We start from the raw sequence: 20,310 nt of genomic DNA on the forward strand, positions 1-20,310 counted from the left end.
CTCAAGAGATTTTGTCTTCAAGACATTTTGGATCACAACACTAGTCTGCCCCAGCCAGCATGGCTATTCAAGTTGTAGTCTAAAACATCTGAAGGGCAACAGGGTGGGGAAGTCCGCTTTAAGCCCTATTCATAATTACTATTTTATAAAACTATCAAAGATCAGTCATGCCTTACTTTAAATTGATTTATTTAGTGTGTCTTTGGTAAACTGCTGATGGTCCTTTTTATGCCTTCCTTTTCTCTTTCTTCGTTTGTGTTATTATTTTAGTATGTTTTGAAGGATATATACAAAAGGGCTGCTATTTTCTGTTTCCTATGTTTGTAACAACCACTGAAACATTATAGCAGCCCATTGTTTTTCAATGGACTGGTACATTTCAAAATAAAATACGCTTTTTACAAAACTGTCTCCCTTAAAACTCACGTTTTATCAACAATTGCAGTCACCTTTTAACAAAATTGTTTTCTTTTTGAAACAAGTATTTTGTTCATGAATGAAATTTCTAAATTAGTGTGTGGATTGTTCACATTCCTTGATCATGGTTCACTTACTTCCAATTTCGTTTAAAATGGCATCACAACCTGCAATTGATATTCCAGCCGATACATAAACACCTTCAATATTTCCACCAACTTTGACTCCGTGATTTGTACAAGACTGGACATCATTTAAAGAGTAGCCTGAGAGAGAGAGAGAGAGAGAGAGAGAGAGAGAGAGAGAGAGCGCACAATATTTATTAAAAGAAACAGGTTTGGATCCGAAATCCGTGTGAGTGTATGACACTTCACTTCCACTATCAGGAAGAATGCACCCAACCCCAGCTACTCGGAGTGTCTCCTGACCCTCTGGATCCACGTTGCTGGGAATTGCAACAGAGAGAGAAAATGGGATCATAGGAACCAAATAAGCTGCCTCATATTGAGCGAGACCTTTGTTCTACATACCTCTGCTTTGTCTATAATGACTCTCCAGCATTTCAGGTAGGTAACAATCCCAGCCCTACCTGGAGATGCTGGGGATTGAACCTGAGACCTTCTGTATGCAAAGCAGATGTTTTCCACCACTAAGCCAAGGCTCCTCCCAATTGGCACTGCGTAAGCAGAAAACAGTGGGACGCGGGTGGTGCTGTGGGTTTAAACCACAGAGCCTAGGGCTTCCCGATCAGAAGGTTGGCGGTTCGAATCCCTGTGATGGGGTGAGCTCCCGTTGCTCAGTCCCTGCTCCTGCCAGCCTAGCAGTTCGAAAGCACGTCAGAGTGCAAGTAGATAAATAGGTACCACTCCGGCGGGAAGGTAAATGGTGTTTCCGTGTGCTGCTCTGGTTCACCAGAAGCAGCTTAGTCATGCTGGCCACATGACCCGGAAGCTGTACACCGGCTCCCTTGGCCAGTAAAGCGAGGTGAGCACTGCAACCCCAGAGTCGGCCACGACTGGACCTAATGGTCAGGGGTCCCTTTACCTTTAAGCAGAAAACAGCTAGAGAACACCCCAGAAGGCCATATAAAAACAGGTGCCTACCTGTCTACTTGGAATGGGGGAGTTTAACCCTTTGCCCTCCTATGGTCTTGATGGAATCAATCCTCTGTTCCTGCTATTTCCAGTGGGAGGAAAGCTGTCATTAGCACCAACGGGAGCTTTCTCCCCCTTGCAAATAGGGGCTTATGCATGAGCTGAACAATGATGAGTTAAAGCTCCCCAACTATTTGTTAAACAAACAAACAAAAACAGCTGCACAATGCCAAAGTATGCAATAAATATCACATCTACCTTGGCCCTTAGAGAAAGACTTGGGCTACTATCTATATATCAATATCAATATCAATATCATCAATATCTATCTATCATCTAAACATACACACAATGAAGGATAAATTCTTCACTAACAGTAGTAGTGTAATATCTTCTATTCTATTCTCTCCCTCCACAGCTATGTTTCCAAAGAAAATAGCACCCTTCACAAAGCAATCATGCTTAGATTGGGGGGTGAGAGAAGCTCTCATAGGCTCCAATGGGTGCTTCCCCTGGAAGTCTGATTTCTATACAGGGGTGTGAGGGCTGAGGTGGAGAGGCCACAGGCTAGATGTGTCATGGCCCAGATATGGCCTAAGGGCTAGTAGTTCCTGTCCTATCCTCTTGCTATCCAATAAATGAGAAAACAGATTGCATGAGATTGGAAGCACTGAATGAGGTTTTATCTTCACGACCAGGAATTTTACAGCTTCCCATCTCTTGAGCTCCCACATCCCCTGAAAACTCCCTGGAAAATGCTGCGGGACTTCCAGAGCATCAGCCACCAGAGAAATGCTGGTTGCACAGAAGTGCTTTGTTTGTGTGCATGGACTTCTCTGGATCCGAGTCACTGCATGTCATAGAGAGGAATCCAGTAAGACCTTCTACAGACAGTTTGTCAAGCTCCTGTTGCCAATGGGTAAACAAGAGACTGAAGCTATTGATTAACAGCCCAAAGCTCTCTTTGTTCTACACAACAAACACTAGCCCTTGTGAAAGCACCATCCATCAAGCAGTAAGAGCAATGTCAGATAGGAGAGTCATCCCAGTAAATTATTTACCACTCCTCAGAGTCCTACGATCTGTATGCTTACAGAAATGGAGAGGAGTGGCACAACTAGAAACCTTAGAGAACCTACAAGATTGAGAGGGGGTTAGCTTCAGATTTTATCAATGGATTTAGCCACTTTATTGTTCTTGGAAAGTGTTTCCAAGCCATTTTCAAGAGATTGAAAAAATACTTTAACAGTGAAACCTTATATACCCCTGTGTGCACAAAGTATGTTCCACAAAGTTAAATGCAGCTTCCTCCCTGGTACTGGATTGTAGCTTAAATGACCATCATTTCTGTGATGCTTATAGGCCATAGTTATCATACAGAAGCAACAAAGGAAACACAAAACATTGCAGATATTTCTGCATGATACCAACCTATGTAACAATAATTATCCCACACTAAATTTCCACTTATTACTTATTACTTCCTTGTAATAAATGCTGGGATTATTTAAAAAAAACACCTCACACCTTCAAGTGGTTTGCATTGATCTAAAATAATAAAAGCAGCAATATCAATATCACACACTAAAATGTAAAAACAAAACAAAAACGGAGTCAGTATTAAAACATGGAGCTAAAACTGCCAGAATTAGAAGCTTTTTAGACTTTCCAGAAAGGCCAATTGTATGCATCTGCCACCCCTCCTTTGGGAAAGGATTCCATTAAAGAGAGCTGGAGCCACCACCAACTTCTTATGAATGACAATTTTGCCATTTGACAATCTTGGTGGCCGGTTCTGTAACCTTATTACTTCATCTCAACTCTTGGGGGTGAGGGAAATGAATACTGTATACAGGAAGGCATGGTGTCAGATAAATACCTTCCTTGTTCCTTAAGGGACTAAATATCAATATGACTTGTTACATTGCCTTTATTTATCTTGTTTCATACTCAGGAATTAAATTCTAGATTAAAAAATTAAATAATATATATGCAAGTTTCCAAGGCCCCCAGTGTAAATGTACAGAGCTATAAGCCAAATGGTTAGGCCTTGAAAGTTCTGTGTCAAAATGATAACCAGGTCCATTGGGTTCGGGAGTCTAAGATAGTGGGATTAGCAGCATCCCACATAATAATAGTAAATGCTCAGATCAGACAGATGGTTTTAAACTTTGAGCAAATAATAACAAACAAAGTCACCAGCAGAAAGATACAGACATGTAATCACAAATATTTGTTGCTTTCTCATTGAAAGAGCCTGACAGTCAGCATCCAGCTAAATCAAACAAACAAATCTCTTTGCAGGAAAATGAATTAATCAGGTAACTATTGCTTTACTCAAATATGCCACCTTGTGTGATGTCAAATACCTATGCTGGGTTCAGAACATTGTTCCATGTCAGCATAAAACAATCTGGTTTGTCTACAGCCGTCTCTGCCCACATACCTGCTCTTTGAAGCTGCTCATCGTTCAAGATCAAAGTATATTCATAAATTCCACCAAGGGTAGCTTCAGTAATGTAATGTGTTCCGTAGTCTCTGTAGAGTTCTCGATATTCCCCATAGCTGTACTCTAAAGGCAAGCGAAGAAGTCTCTGGAAGAACTCATGGTGAAGCATTAAATTCCGACTCTTCAGTTTATATTGGGCAACTTCCAGTTCGGAACGGGCATGAATAAATTTTCTAGACTAAATTGAAGCAAATGCATTCAAATGAGAGATAGGATATTTGTAAAGTCTTCCACCATTGCATTACAGGCCCCCATATATATTTATACATCCATAGATATATTTACAACAATCTGTGTTGCTGCTTGCATTAAATACATTTTGGAAATACAATAAAATATGAAAAATATATCACACTGAACCTCAGTATGAAATAAATGTACAGGTGATGATGCTGCTGCTTTGATTGATTTATTACCTTTTACATTTGTTTCAAGGTGACTTATAAACCACTACAAATAGATTTTAAAACGGTACAAAAACAACTGAAAATAGGTTTTAAAATGATACAAAATGGATACCAAAGGTTGGAAAAGTTGGTTGGAACAGCATCATCTTTAGTTGTTTCTAGAAAGCACAGGTATTCTCATAAAAGATGGGGGGGGCGTGCACCCATTCACTGCACCCATTCATCAGGTCTCCTGGAGAATCTGCACATAATCCTTCCATGAAAAGAGAACTGTACACATTTCCTAGTCAATATACATACTCCTCAACAGGCTTTGGGGAATGTGCATAGATTGACTGAATTTTGTACATTCTCCAGCTGTGATTTTGGCTGCATTTTGTACATTCTCCAAGAAATATGCACATTCCCCAGTCACTATGCATAGTCTCCAAGAAGCCCCTTTTACCCCCTTTCATATTCAGAAATGTCTGATATGTGCTCCCCAGGCTGCTTTTGGCCCACTGCCTAATCATACATGGCCCTCTGCATTGGGTAACTAGCAGGAGTGGATTTAGGATGGTGCAAAAAGGGGGCGCCATCTCAAAGCCCAGCAAGTGAGGCAATGGGCTTTGGAAAGGAAATATGAGGCTCTTAGAGTCCTTCCTTTTCCTTCCTAAAGCCTAGTTAGTGCTTTTCCAGCTTTGGGAAGGCTGTGGGAGGGCTCTGTGACTGCCTTTAGGAAGGCAGTGGAGCGTGCCAAATATTGGCTTTGCACAGGGTGCCATAGTACCCAAGTCTGCCATGGTTCACAAGCCTGTTCTGTGCTGCCCCACCAACCCTACTGAATAATGATTTTGCCTTGGGTGAAGCCAGAAATAACACCGGGTTGTATGGTAGTCTATGGACTTTGCGACAAAGATATCCAGACTCATGTCTAAGCCAAAAATATGAGAAAATGTAATAGTAGAGTAACCTTCAAGAAAGTTGTGCCAGCTAGATGTATATTTTACTTGGGGGGAGGGGGGATATATGTATAGCTAACTGTATTCACATGATTCATTCATCAAAATAAATCTTCAAGTTTAATTAGTGAATTAAAAATACACTAATTATTCTGGCACTGAATCAAATTTCCTAATGCACTTGATAAAAAATAATAATAATTGTCAGTGCTATTTTTCTAGAAAAAAAAAGAGGTGCTGAAACTCACCATGAATGCCTCCCTCATTTTCTTAAAATGGCAATGGCACCTGAGAGGTGCCAGAACTGAGTTCCAGCTGGAACACCCCCCTGAAAATTATGTTGCCTAAGTATCTAAATCTTATAACCATTTTTTAAAAAAATATTTTTTCATATCAGTGATAATAAGGTTTCTTCTCCCCATAATTTTATGAGCTGAAGAATTTGAGAATTTTGCAGTGCTGAAATCCAGTCCTGCTTTTTAAGTATCAAGTGGCTTCTTTTGAAATAAATTCTACATGGATCGGTATCATCCTCCCGCAATGAAACTGCGAGTATTTCATGCAACCCACACTGCTTTCCTGAACAAGGCATTTCAGTGGACTCTTCCAAGGTGAATCGGCTTGCTTCAGTCTATAATTAAACTATGTAAGGCCTGCAAGCAGTTTTCATTATATATTACTGTCATGACTGCCCTGCAGTAGAATAGCTTGGTTTCTTTGCTTCTGTTGCCATATTCTGAACTGACAGCACCTGTCTCGTTTCACCAGTCTAACATTAGCATGGCCTTTTATGCACATGCTGACATCCCTCTGGAAATTCCAAGGACAGGAAGGCAGCCATCTCAGAAAGTACCCTTGGAAAAACAGATTCTTAAGCAGAAGTGTGCGGTGGGGCATTAGGGCTTTGAACCCAGCCTTCCTGTCAAATTCCTATCATACCTGCAGGGTACTCTCACACATCCCCTGTAGCCTTATCCAATAAATGGAAATGCACACTTTCACATGGCCAGATCTTTTGCATACATCCCTCCATAGACGTTCACAATATATATATGCTTGCTGCCCATATACATCACTGCGCAACTTTCTTTCTGTGGAGCCTCCCTGAAATTATGGATCTGTGTAGCATTCTGTTATTGTTTGTATGGCGGTTTGTTTGTTTTTAAAGTATATATAGATCACTTTTCAGGAAGACCTCACAAAGTGGTTGGGCATCACTTTAAAAAGAAAAGGGGGGAAAGATTACCATACAATAAATACGACAACTTTTAGAAAAAAGCTGTTACTGTATCTTCTTCATTCCCCCTCAGGGCATGAGGTTATGTGATAGTTGGCATATAGGTTTAAAATAAATCAATAAAAACATACTTTAAAATAAAATAAAATAAAATGGGAGGGGAAAGCAGATAAGAGTGTTTGGATTCAGGGCCCCCTAGGTGGTCAACACTGACACCGGTGACAACATGGAAATCCTACATATGAAGCCAGGACTGCAGAAAATGTGACCCAGCAAGTCATTGTAGCTGCATCCACATCATACATTTAAAGCACTACGAACCTACTTTAAAGAGCTATGGCTTCCCCCCAAGAATTCTGGGAGCTGTAGTTTTGTAGGGGTGCTGAGAGTTGGTTGGAGACCGAGGACTTCCGGGTTGGCGCGATCTGGAAATGGCGGATTCCCTCCGAGCTCCGGAGGGAATCGGCTCAGCGGTGGATGGGTCTTTGCCGTGCCGGCGACACGGGGACCCTTAAAAACCGCAGGCGCGGATGCCTGCGGACTGAAGACTCGGCGGGTGCCTTAAGCGCCCCCCCTGATTCGCGAAGAGCCTTTTTAAAGGCTACGGAGGGGATACGGGGGACGGCGCGGCACTGAGAGTCGATCGCTACCGCCGCTGAGCGAAGCCGCGAGCCATAACTGGAGAGCGCTGACTTCCTTCCTTGAAATTTGGACTGGAAAAAAAAAAGAACCCGTGAGTAATCTGGAACTGAACTTTAAAAATTTTTTACCTTTTGAATTTGAGACGACCGGGGGGTGTGCCAAAAGGAAGTCCCCACCCCCCCCTTACAGACGATCCAGAGCAACGATATAAGAGCTAAGCTGGAGTGCCTACCCTGTAAAGGGTGAGTTTTAAAAAGACAGTAACTTCCAAGATTTGGAAAGGCAAATTTGAGCAGGAGAGTGGAGTGTTGGAAGAGTCTTTGTTTTGTGGCAAACAACCCTCCCTCCCGGGCCCGGGAGCGACCTGCTTTGGAGCCTGTATAGAGGAGCAGAATTTGACAGCTGTCAAAGCTGTCAAATGGACTGTTAATAGTGGAAAAATTGTTACTTAAGACCTCTCCGGATTAAAAGGAGTTATAATTGAATTAAAATTGTGGGAAACAAAGAAACAATAACAGGACAGAGGATTGTTGGAGAAAAGTCCATTAAGTAATCAGATTCCCTCTAGGGGGAACTCTGTGGAATTACAATGGCTGTGGGTGGAAAGATACTGAGAGAAATCGAAAGGATGTTTTCACTGGTGGGAACCTTACAGGAGCAGACTATAGTTATGAGTAAACAATTGATGACCTTGAATTTGGAAACAAGTAGTTCTGCTGAATGTAATGAAGACCTGAGTGAGAAAGAACCCACAGCTGAATTCGAAATAATAAACAAAGAAGAGGAGAAGACAAAACATGAAAGAGAACAAGTTATGTGGGAAAATACTAACCAGAAGCCGGCATTTGGAGAACACAAGCAAGGAGACTATTGGATTAAATCCATTTTAAGCCTACGAAAGATACAGAAGACGAAAGAGGAGGCCCTGGAAGTTTATGGAATTCAGGAGCTTGAAATAAAGAAGTACAATTGGGGCCTCCACATAGACTTTGATTTTGACTATCACCAAGACTTAGGCCTTGCGGAAATTCCTCAGCAGTTGTTTCTAAATATGGGAAGAGACTATGGACTGATTGGATTGATTGTTAAGGAAATCTTTCGAGACTCGATGACCGACAAAAAGGACTACCAACAAAACCGGCGGAGAGGGACTGAAAGAGATTTGAGAGCTTCGGACGTGCGGAACCCAGGCTAAAAACTGTTATTTTGGACATGTCTTGGGAAAGGACGCAAAGCGGGAATGGGAGGGAGGGAAGCATTTAAATTTAAACAACACTCAAGATCAGGGGGTTTAGTTAATAAGAAAATTATTCAAGAAAAAATGAGAAATCGAGGGAAGAGAATTGGGGTCCAACTTAGGGAAAATTTATTTTTGCTTTTATAAAAGGATTAATATTAAGACGGAAAAGGAAATGCCAACTTGCTGACATAAACTTGGGAATAGGGATGCAAGGGAGGGGGGTGGGGGGAAGTCAAGGACTAGGGTTAGAAAATAAGATTTTCGGGAACTATACATGTTTGTTGTCTTTTATGTTTGTTTTGATGTTATGTGTTTTGTTTTTGTCTATATAAAATGTGAAAACCCAATAAAAATATTTTAAAAAAAAGAAAAAAAGAGAGTTGGTTGGAGACCCCTATTTTATCCTCCTAGATCTATGATTTCCAGACTTGCCACTGACGGGAGATGGATTGTTAAACCACTCTAAGAACTGTAGCTCTGTGAGGGAAACAAGGGTTTCCTAACAACTTTAAGCACCCTTAACAATCTATAGCTTCCAGTACAGTGGTGCCCCGCAAGACGAATGCCTCACAAGACGGAAAACTCGCTAGACGAAAGAGTTTTCCGTTTTGGAGGTGCTTCGCAAAACGAATCTCCTATGGGCTTGCTTCGCAAGACGAAAATGTCTTGCGAGTTCCTGTGGTTTTTTCCCTCCCCCCCTTTTTCTAAGCTGCTAAGCCGCTTATCAGCTGATCCGATAAGCCGATAAGCTGCTAAAAGCTGCTAAAAGCCGCTAATAGCGCTAAGCCGCTAATCCGTCAATGGGCTTGCTTCGCAAGACGAAAAAACCGCTAGACGAAGAGAATCACAGAACGGATTCTTTTCATCTTGCGAGGCACCACTGTATTCTTTAAGGGAAGCCATGACTGTTTGAAGTGCGAAGATTGTGCTTTAAATGTATGTAATGTGAGTAATGTGTCAGAATGATCCCAGACCTGAACCATTGTTTTGGAGCTAATTCAGAAAGGGTGAGGTGACAATAGAAAGAAATCTCTGAATATAATGATTTTCAGCTCTAAATGTAGTGTGAAAACATTTGAGCAAAACTAAAAACACCCTTACTTTTCCTAACTTCAAAACACAGTACACAGTGTTTCTAAAACTGTCCATGTTCACTAAAATGAACCTAGAGTTATGGAGAAGCATGTTTACCGTTGAAGAAAATCGTTTTGTCCTCTGAATGTACTTCTGGTACCTCTGGTCATCCTCACTGTAACCAAATTCAAAGATGCCTGGTATTTTTATGTCAATGCTGAAGCTTTCTTGTTTCGCTTTTGCCTTGGAGACATTCTCTTCAAAACTTGAATAAGATTCATATTCAGTCAACGCAAATTCATACTTGCCTTTGGTCTAAACAAAAAACATGAATAAGGAACTTTTTGTATCCTGATTCCACACCTAAAGTTATCATAATTTTTGTAGTTTTCATTCTATATATTTATTGCAAACCAATAAAACCAATAAATAAATTTATTGCAAACCAATATTCTGTATGTGACAGCAAATAAATGGCATTCATAATTAAATAAATACATAGTTGTCCACATGCAGACATGTTTTACACATAAGGCATATGGCTTGTTGGTAGAAAGTTAAGTGCCTCAACAATATATTACAGAAATATGTATTGCTGATTCACTAAAAGAGAGACAGAATCCTTAGCTGCTTTGCTGAAAATATGAAAAATCTTCCTTATGAAGGAAAAATGCAACTCATAATACCTGATATTATCTGTGGAGAGGTCTTCTGGATTATCTCTAACACACATATGTAGAGTACTTGAGAAAGCCCAAGTGACTTGGACTTCACATAAAACACGTAAGCATAAAACATAAATATTTGGTTGAGCATTATTTTTACTTTAATAAATGACTTGATGTATCAACAATCCTAGGAATTTTAACTGCACATACAGCTCTTCAATACATACCTCTGCCAAATAGCTTTCTACATTGTATGGTTTTCTGAAATTGGTGTCTCCAATATACTGGGGAGAACATGCTCCAGCATAGTATTTATAGTCTAAAACCCATCCTTCCAGGTCATTTGTGAAAATATTTAATCTGGGGAGATGGGAAATGGATAAAATTGCCATGCTTAGACATTGGTTATTCAAAGTAAGTTATGCATCTTCTTTTGGCTACAAATTTTAGTTCATATGAGGCCTGTTCTGGCCTTGGAAAAAGACACAATTTTTTTAAAAGCAGTAATGCAGCAAATGGGGGGTGGTGTCAAAATTGGGTCTGTAATAGCTGCCTATCAAGCATACTGATTTTCCCAGACACAGTGAACAAATTATATTCTGTTACCATCCAGGAGAGAACCTCCAAAGTATTCTGATTTTTTTCATACTTGCACTACTTGTAACCCACTAAGCTGAACAGAAGCCAGCAGTCAGGTGTGGCAGTCCATGAGTGTTAAAATGGTTAAAAGCTGAAACAGTTAAAACCTGTTCGATTGCTTCCTTTCTAGACGTATATATAGGTGGACAGGGCCTTGTGTGTGAGGCAGGCTATAGTATATGCAATAAAAACATAGAAAGCTGCCTTATACTGAAGTCAGACTGTTGGCTCAATCAGTTCAGTATTATCTATACCAGATTGCAGCTACTGTGCTTTCCAGAGGGGATGGGAGCAGGGGTCAGTGCACAGGAAACAGAGCAGCAGGACCCATCACCAGAGCCAGAGGGGTCCCTGTCTCCACAAACACAGCAGGCTCTGAGGTGTAAGGAGCAGCAGCAGAGTCTGTCTTGGAGGCTGGGGCAAGCAATAACCCACAGCCTATCTCCCTAGCTAGCCAGGTGGAGCTCGCTATGTGATTCTTCAGCTGGAGTAGGCTCGGAACAGGTGAAGGTCACATACCTCGTTAAGCCCAGATGCTGCAATCATTGAGGTGCTGTGTCTGCTCAACTAACTGCTCCAGGATCTCTGTGGGACTTTGGGCATGTGGACTGACCCTGGACTGGGAACTTGACATACTGACTTCCCACCAGGTAGGCCAGGGGTTTGGGACACCCAGGGTGTAGATTTTTTTAATTTTAAAAACGTTCTAATATTAATTGTATTGGACCTTTGGCTAGAATGTAGTCCCCTTTTGGTGTGCCTGCATTTTATGACTCTTGCAATAAACTCCTTTCCTATCTGACCCTGTAAGTAGCACAAATGGTCACTGAGGATGTTTTGCTACTTCTGCTTTGAGCTAGCATCGGGGTGAAGAAATCTGGCATCTCCTTGAGAGGTTCCAAGGAACAGATAGGGACAGGAATGCCAACAACTGGGTGGAAGGCCTGGTTGCTAAGGAAACTCTGATATAGTAGGACATTTGAGACCCAAATGACCTGAGCAGTTAGGGGCACTCGAAGGTATTTGCAGGGGCGAAGTTACTGGTATGGAGCCATGTGTGTTTTACTTCTCATGACCTGTAACCTTTCTTGATGTTTGTAGGAGGGTGTTTAAGAATGTTTCAGTGTTTTATAACTCTTTGTGTGCTGTGTTTGAGCTACTATATAAGCTTTGTTCTGTTTTTACTCTGGTCAGACCTTTTTCTGAAGTACCGTAGTGGTTCGGCTAGAACAACCATGTTAAGTTGAGCTATTAAAATAGTATCTAAGCTTGCTGTAATTCTTTTGGTTCCATGTTTTATTTAAAAGCTGTCCCCTTGCCTGGGTAATGAACAGGTGGAGGAGAAGTAGATTCTTCCCATGAGTTGATGAAGGTTCAGATGTAGCTAAACTATATGAAGTTTCTAACACCTGTTGTAAAATTCTGCTGCAACAGAGTAACATGGCTACTTTTCTAGGAAGTATGATAATGTGTCTCAAAACCCCCCTTTTCTCTAAGCAGTCATAGAATTTATTGATAGCTCTTTATTGATAGCAGGAATGTGAAATCTCAGCCAGGCCCCTGAGCCAAATGTGGACTTCTAGGCCTATTTATCTGGCCCTTGAGAATCCCCAAAGCCATTTCCCCTCCCTAATTACCTCATCTCTTCCCAGGCCACAACCTCACCAGCCTAGTTTCACACCCTCCTTGAGTGTTTTTGGAATGTTTCCTTGAACTCTGTTAATTCCTCATGGTGGTCTGAATGTAGGGTAGGGCTGGGTGGGTGCAGTAACTAGCCTGCTGAATAAAGGTAAAATTTACATTTGTTGCTCCGCCTACTTTTACCTCTGGTCCCACCCACCATTGGCACATAGCTCCGGGGAAGATTGCCCAGAAGTCAATGTGACCCTCAGTCTGAAAAAAAAGGTTCCCACCTCAATTCTAAAGGTGGAAATGCAAATTGTTCCATTTGACATCAGTCCTGTTTCTGGAAATATAATGGAGCTGCTTACCCACTTGCTAGCATTTGTATTCCCCAGTATTGTTCCATCTCCTGGGTGCACTTTTTATACACTTTCTTACAATTTCTTTCATCTGACTGATCCCCACAGTCATCATCTCCATTGCAAAGCAGCCTCCGATTAATGCATCTCCCTACAACACAGAGTGGGAACACACTAATTAATTGTTAATCTGATATTTCCCTTTAGCTCAATCAGTGCAATGCTTTGCCCCTGACCCCTGAAAATGTGAAGATGCAATTATCAATTTATTTCAGGGAAAGCGCTTGGCTTATCTGCTCCTTTACAAATTCGGGTTTAATAACCAGGCACATTTAATTGATTAGGATGAGTCTGCATAAACATTTTTGTAATATTATTTTGAACTTAAATTAGCGGCAAATTGTATTGCATTTCTTAGGCAAAAAGTCGTCACTAGCAGAAAGAACTTGAGAAATATGGTACAACTGTAATTGCAACATGCAGCCAATGTATAACCTAGCAATCTGGTTGAAATATAGAATGTACTGAGTATTGAGGATCATTGTTTTGAAAAGGCAATGTTTCTGTACTTTAGAATTGGGCTGAAATGCTTGAAAGCATGCTCGTATTGGCTTTGTTTGGATGTAATAATAAACTATGGTTTACTGTTACATCAATGTTCCTGTGCAAACCTCAGGCTCACACCTTCCCTGTTCTGCTTTGCACTGCCATGAGAAGCACTGCCAGCCTACCGCTAGGCAGAGTAAGGCAATTATCTCAGGTGCAGATGCTAGAGGAGGTTGCAGTAGTCCCTTTAAGTTCCTCCTGAGGCTCTGTTCCTCAACAATTCCCCTCCATTGGAGATTAGAAATATGTGTGCAATATGCCTAAACTAGCCTGCTGTCCTCAGGTGCACAGAGATATACATACAGACAGATGCTATCACTTTGTATGTGTTAAAGCAAAACTTAACTGCTAGTTAGTTTCTGTACATGAAAAGGGGTGTGTGGAGCATGTTGCTATGTGCTTCAGACAACAAGATGGCTTGGGTCAGTCCTGGAGGAAAATGGGAAGCTTTCACTTCCACTTTTTAATTAACGGCCGATTAGTGTTATGTCATAAGCTGGACAAACTGTGGATAGTTTTAACTATGCTTTGCTGAATGCAAACCTCACTTTATGATGCTGACTGGTGTCCATACACCTTAGTTCAGATTAGCTACAGTTTAGGATTCAGATGTAACATTAAACTGTGGTCAGTTGGAGATGGAGGTGAAATCTTCCAATCTCCTCACTGTACTTGTGCAAAAGAAGAGACTGGAAGGTGACCACTCAAACCCAAGGCTTGCACTGTCTCATTTATGTTTTGAAAAATAACAGTTCATCATTATATTTGAATGAGGCCACTGTCTGCAAAAAGTTGAGAAACTGAACAGCCTGCACTCAATGTCCTATGCTGAGAAGCAGCAGTTGATGGGCCATGTTTGAATACTAAACCTGGATCTATAGAAGTGGGTAAATACAGTGCAATGGCTTTAACCTTGGGTTTATATCCCTGTTCTCTATTCCCCAAAACTACAATAGGATGAGTTACCTACTAGTGATTTTTACTGCTGTATTTTAATCTATTGAAAGCTGCCTAGATTGGCTGGGGTAACCCAGTTCGATGGGTGGCATATAAATAAATTATCATTATTATTAGCACTAGTAGTATATACCGCATTTTTCGCCCTATAGGACGCACCGGCCCATAGGATGCACCTAGATTTGGGGGGGGGGGAATAAAGGGGAAAAAAATATTTCCCCCTCCCCCAGGTGCAGGGCCCCCAGAACAGGACCCAGAGCGATGCCGAAGCTGCGTGCAGCTTTGGCATTGCTCTGGGAGCTTGCGGGCTGGAGGAGGGGGAAGCCCTCCGCCAGCCTTCTAACCAAGTCGGGGGACAGCGGGAAAGGCGCGCTGCGTCTCCCGCTGTCTCCCGAGTTTGCGGGGCTGGCGACGGGGAGGAGCAGGCTTCTCCCCCCGCCAGCCTTCTAACCAAGTCGGGGGACAGCGGGAAAGGGGCGCTGCGTCTCCTGCTGTCTTCCGAGTTTGTGGGGCTGGCGACGGGGAGGAGTGGGCTTCTCCCCCCGCCAGCCTTCTAACCAAGTCGGGGGACAGCAGGAAAGGGGCGCTGCGCCTCCCCGCTGTCCCCCGAGCTTGTGGGTCTGGCGGTGGGGCTCTCCTGAAGCCTGGAGAGCGAGAGGGGTCAGTGCGCACCGACCCCTCTCGCTCTCCAGGCTTCAGAGAAAGCCTGCATTCGCCCCATAGGACGCACACACATTTTCCCTTCATTTTTGGAGGGGGAAAGTGCGTCCTATAGGGCGAAAAATACGGTAAATATGTCCACCACCTAAGGATTCCTCATCCATAAAACTGAGTCTAAGCAAATTTGTACTGCAAATCCTACTTATGGCACTCTTGAGTCTACGTTTTCAAGGCCTGCTTTCTGCCCTGCCATAACTCTTATTCCTGTGCCAACTTCATGCCTTTCCCCCTTCTCCTTGACCCCCAAACAGCTCCTGGTTCTGCTTCCACTGCTTTCTTGGCTTGAATAAGACCCTGCCCTAAACTTCTTGAAAACTGGGACCGCCTGCTTGCTATGAAAGCAGAATCTGCCAACGTTGCATATAGCCTAATAATGCAAAGTCTCTTTCCCATGGCATCCCATTTGCATTACCAACTTAATGCTTCCTGCATCCTTTCATCACTTGCTGCAACCACCAAAAAAAGTACAATTTCTGTAGGAATTCCAAATGTTGCCATTGCATAAAAAACAAGCAAACAGCAACCTGGAGTTTCCTGGCTGCAGAAATCGAGACAGCACTGCTGTGTCTAATAAATCCTCATTTTTCTGTTTTATAGTGAAGTTTGAGGAGAAAGCTGATGAGGAGTAATTCTTAATATATTACGAATGTTGATGATTGTTGCTGCAGTATCTTTTTTTAAAAAAATACGACTGCAATATTTTGAAATTCTAGCTGTGTATGAGTCATTAGAAGAGCTTGGGAAGGCAGTTTTCTTATTTTTCTTGCTGCAGTTTATAACCCAGAACAGATCTGTAATTCTTTGCAGCCTGTCTAGAGCATCTATACCTCCAGCACCCTGCCATGTATACTGCTGGAAAATGCACACGCAGGCGTGATTACCAAGCAGGCTTGGGCATAATGTAATCCAATAAATTTTAACAGCAGACATGAGAGAAAGCACGTGAGCTTCATTTTGATCTGTATGGACCTCTTAAAATGAACCTAGAAAGGGAGCCGGGAACAAATAAATTTTGTTATGATAAAGCTAACAGAGAGCATATCATTTATGATTTCTGAAACATGACACCACCAGGGGTACACAGCGGGTGGAATTGAACATTGTGCATTGTGTAGGAACATGGACATTCCGTCTGCACAAGCACTGCACCTCGCAGATTGGAACTGTTTAAACTATGGATTAAATATGAGCATGTAGTATGCTGGTGTACACTGTTGACGTTACAGGCACTTCACTCCTTCCCTGCTCATGCTCTATATGTGCTGCCAGGAAACAGTCCATCGTCTGACTTAGTCTGAACTCAGGCTTGTAGATTGTTTTCTCCCAACAAACCATAATTGGTAAGCCAATAACAACCCTTGGTTTCAATTCATGGTTTGTCAGGAAAGCAGCAAACCCAGATTGGAATTTAGTGCCGGACCCAGACTCTGGCGTGATTCCCAGCAGTGCAACAACAGAAGTTGCTCGAGAGAAGTGAATCGCCCACTGTTTTGCATCATTCACCAGCACACTGTGTGTTCGCATATAAACCATAGTTTAGTTTAACTGTGGTTTAAAATGATGCACAAACCAGGCCATTGTTGTTCCCTGTTGTCCCATTCTTCTTGCTGGTTTTATAATTATGTCTGTTTAATAATGCAAACCATATCAAATTTCAGTTGTGACAAATCAAACAATGTGAACTATTACTCTACAGTTTAAAAGGTCTGCCAAGAGTATGATTTCATTCACTCTATTAAGTTCAAATTTTCATTCACTCTATTAAGTTCGAATACAATTCAATACATGGGGGCTTAGCCACTGGCTTCAAATTTAGGAAAACCACTTCTTATTCACTAACCTGTGGCACACACAAAGCCTTCACATCTAACTGTATTCCTGCAAGGTCTGTTTGTAACGCAGTCTTCAGTTTCTTTGTCAGAGTAATCACACGGGTCACCGCCAAACTGAGAAGGCCGTTCCACATGGACAAATCTGTACTGTAACAGAATAGAGATTATGAATTCCAGGTCTCCTAAATTAAAAAAGGCATGTATCCCAGATATCCCTAGATCTTTGCTAGTGGCAGCACCAAACATCAATGGCAAATATCAGATTTCTTCCTATTCCATCTCTGTGGTTAAGAAGAAGGCATCTGATGGCATTATATATATATATATATATATATATATATATATATATATATATATAATGATTAAATGATCTCAGAATCAAAGCAGAGCCCAGTTCCCGATGTAAAGGTAAAGGTCTTGCCAGACTCTAGGGTTGTGCACTCATCTCACTCTAGAGGCCGGGAGCCAGCGCTGTCCGCAGACACTTCTGGGTCACGTGGCCAGTGTGACAAGCTGCATTTGGTGAGCCAGCGCAGCACATGGAACACCGTTTACCTTCCCGCTGGTAAGCGGTCCCTATTTATCTACTTGCACCCGGAGGTGCTTTCGAACTGCTAGGTGGGCAGGAGCAAGGACTGAGCAATGGGAGCTCACCCCCGTCGTGGGGTTTCGAACCGCCGACCATGCGATCGGCAAGTCCTAGGCGCTGAGGTTTTACCCACAGCGCCACCCGCGCCCAATATATACCAACTACCAAAACAATCAATCCACAAATCAATTTACAAAAGAGAAGGTAAAAATAAAGTACTAGTGTTAAAATTTATATCACAACACAGTGCAAGCGGTTTAACACTGTCTGGCCGCTGTGAGAATAGGATGCTAGGCCTGATCCAGTAGGCTCATCTTATGTCATATATACACATTAATATTCTGTTAATGCCCAAGCAAATGTATAGAACATATGTTTCCAAGTTGCTTTCAGAATGACAGTCAGGGATGTGTGTATGTTGTGGATTTTTGTTTTTGCTGGTTTTTATTCAGGGCTATGTTCAAATTAAGGAGTTCTCAAGGCTAGATCTCCCATGATTATGTGTGTTCTATAGCGATTAGGATGGCAGAGAAATGTCACCAGGCAGAATGACGTTTTGCACCTTCATAACCGTGCATTCGATCTCTAATATATGTGTGGGATGTACCTCCTTTGTGGGTTGAGGGGAAGACCAAACTAGTACTGCTCAAAGTATGCAGAATGTTCTCTTTTTGTTGCCATACTGATTGGCAGATAGCTACCCTTTTTTGCTGTTTGAGGGAATGGTTTCCCCTGACTTCTTCATTACCCACCCCCCGGTCCTTGCACCTTCAGAGGTAGGGAGAAAAAGAGTGATTTGGGACACTTTGGTGGCCTGCCTGTGAAACTCCCAGGAAGACCTGTCTGACTGCTGTTCTGTTGTTGTTCTTCCGAAGTTGGGGAAAACTTTTATTCCCTTTTTAACGAGTATTCTATGTGGGGCTGCCCTTGAGACTGACCCAGAAACTCCAGCGGGTGCAGAATGCCACGGCAAGACTCCTTACGGGGTCCTCACCACGGGATCACATTCACCCGGTGCTATACCAGCTGCACTGGCTCCCGGTAGAGTATAGGATCAGGTTTAAGGTGCTGGTTTTAACCTTTTGAAGCACTATAAGGCCTAGGACCCTCGTACCTACTGGACTGCCTCTCATGGTATGTCCCATGGAGGACCTTATGGTCTTCAAATAAAAACATCTTGGAGATTCCTGGCCACAGGGAGGTTAGACTGGCCTCAACCAGAGCCAGGGCTTTTTCAGCCATGGCCCCGATCTGGTGGAACGCTCTGTCGCAAGAGACCAGGGCTCTGCGGGACTTGACATCTTTCCACAAGGCCTGCAAGACGGAGCTGTTCCACCAGGCCTTTGGCCAAGGCACAGTCTGACCCCCTCTCTCCAACTGTAATCCTCATAGAACTCTAGCCCAATGGTTGCCATTAATTTGATTCTGAATTGATTTTAGAATGTATTTTAATCAATTGACTGTGATTTTATGTAAATTGTGCTATTTTTACTGTTGTTAGCTGCTATGAGCCCGGCTTTGGCCAGAGAGGGCAGGATATAAATAAAAATTTCTTCTTCTTCTTCTTCTTCTTCTTCTTCTTCTTCTTCTTCTTCTTCTTCTTCTTCTTCTTCTTCTTCTTCACAGCATTGATTCTGAGAGGTCTAATTCTGATTAAAGCCCAGTTTTCTCCCCACTAACACAGAATAGTGGCTACATGTTCCTTCTTGTATCAGACAATACCATGCAGGCTGTAGGCCACTTAAGCTCTTAGCCCATAAGCAAAGCTGGCCAGGGATAGGATGGGGGCAAGTAGATCATCACTGTTGATAGGATTCGCACATAATTCATGTACCCTGCAGCTGGGAGCATTGCTTCGATGAGAGGATTGGGGTGGAAAGTCAAGGCTCTAATTTAATGCTCTGAAGTAGCATGCTGGCAAGTCCTGTCACATCACTCCCTTGCCTTCACATCCCCCTTTGCCCCTGGATTGGCAATTGGGGAATTAGGAGAAAATACCCCTGAAGAAGCCAGTTCTGGCTAAGAGACTTCTAGGTACTGACATCTCCTCTAGGAACTGTAGCAGTTTTTGGATCAGCTGATGTCGCTGAATTGGTCCTCTGCTCTTGGTGGATGACTCCTGCCTTTCTGCTTATCTGCCTGCTCTTCTGCCAACCATGAACTCACCTCCCATGCTCCACCAAACTGCAGATGGTTTCCTCTCCTTAGGACCACTCTACTTTTTTAAAAAATGTTCCCAGCATCCTCACCTTCTCCCATGGTCTCCAGAAGCCCTTCTTGCTAGCAAAGGTCCAATCCTGCCCAAAACTACATACTAAGTGCCTGACAGGATCCCAATTTCCATTACCTCTGACACCCTCCAAAATCCTCCATCCAGAAACACTAAGTGAGCAGGTCTGTGGAAATCTCTGGGGTTTGCTTAGTACCAGATACACGTATCTTCCGTCCTCCCTTGTCATACCATTAGGGCACATTTCAGAGATCAGATGTGCTCATGCAACTCTTTTCTATGATTTCATATTTGCTGTGGGCTTTAACCTATGCTGCCCCTGTTCATTGTTGACAGGGTGACTAGGAGGCCCATATGCAATGTATCACCAGTGCTGTCAGTTTCATTGTGATGCTGTGAAATATGTCATGGGAGAAAGGCCTCAAACTTTTACTGGCTTTTGTGTACTTTCAGTCATACGCTAGAGTGCTGATAAGCTCTATACCTCTAGATGCAACAGCCAGCATGCAATAAAACCTTCTCAGTT

General features: G+C 42.5%; 1 protein-coding gene across 1 annotated transcript in view; it reads right to left on the reverse strand.

Moving 5' to 3' along the window:
- Positions 1-20,310, reverse strand: part of C8B (complement C8 beta chain) — a 33,685-nt gene that overhangs the window by 6,384 nt on the left and 6,991 nt on the right. Inside the window, exons 3-8 of the mRNA XM_083509934.1 lie at positions 16,974-17,112; positions 12,860-13,001; positions 10,457-10,589; positions 9,679-9,876; positions 3,958-4,198; positions 555-683 (exon numbers count right to left, since the gene is read on the reverse strand). Coding sequence (XP_083366060.1) covers positions 555-683; positions 3,958-4,198; positions 9,679-9,876; positions 10,457-10,589; positions 12,860-13,001; positions 16,974-17,112 — 982 coding nt within the window. The remainder of the gene's footprint in view (positions 1-554; positions 684-3,957; positions 4,199-9,678; positions 9,877-10,456; positions 10,590-12,859; positions 13,002-16,973; positions 17,113-20,310) is intronic.

The sequence above is a fragment of the Podarcis liolepis genome (assembly GCF_965112155.1).
Source record: "Podarcis liolepis genome assembly, chromosome: 6".
In the NCBI taxonomy this organism is placed as follows: Eukaryota; Metazoa; Chordata; class Lepidosauria; order Squamata; family Lacertidae; genus Podarcis; species Podarcis liolepis.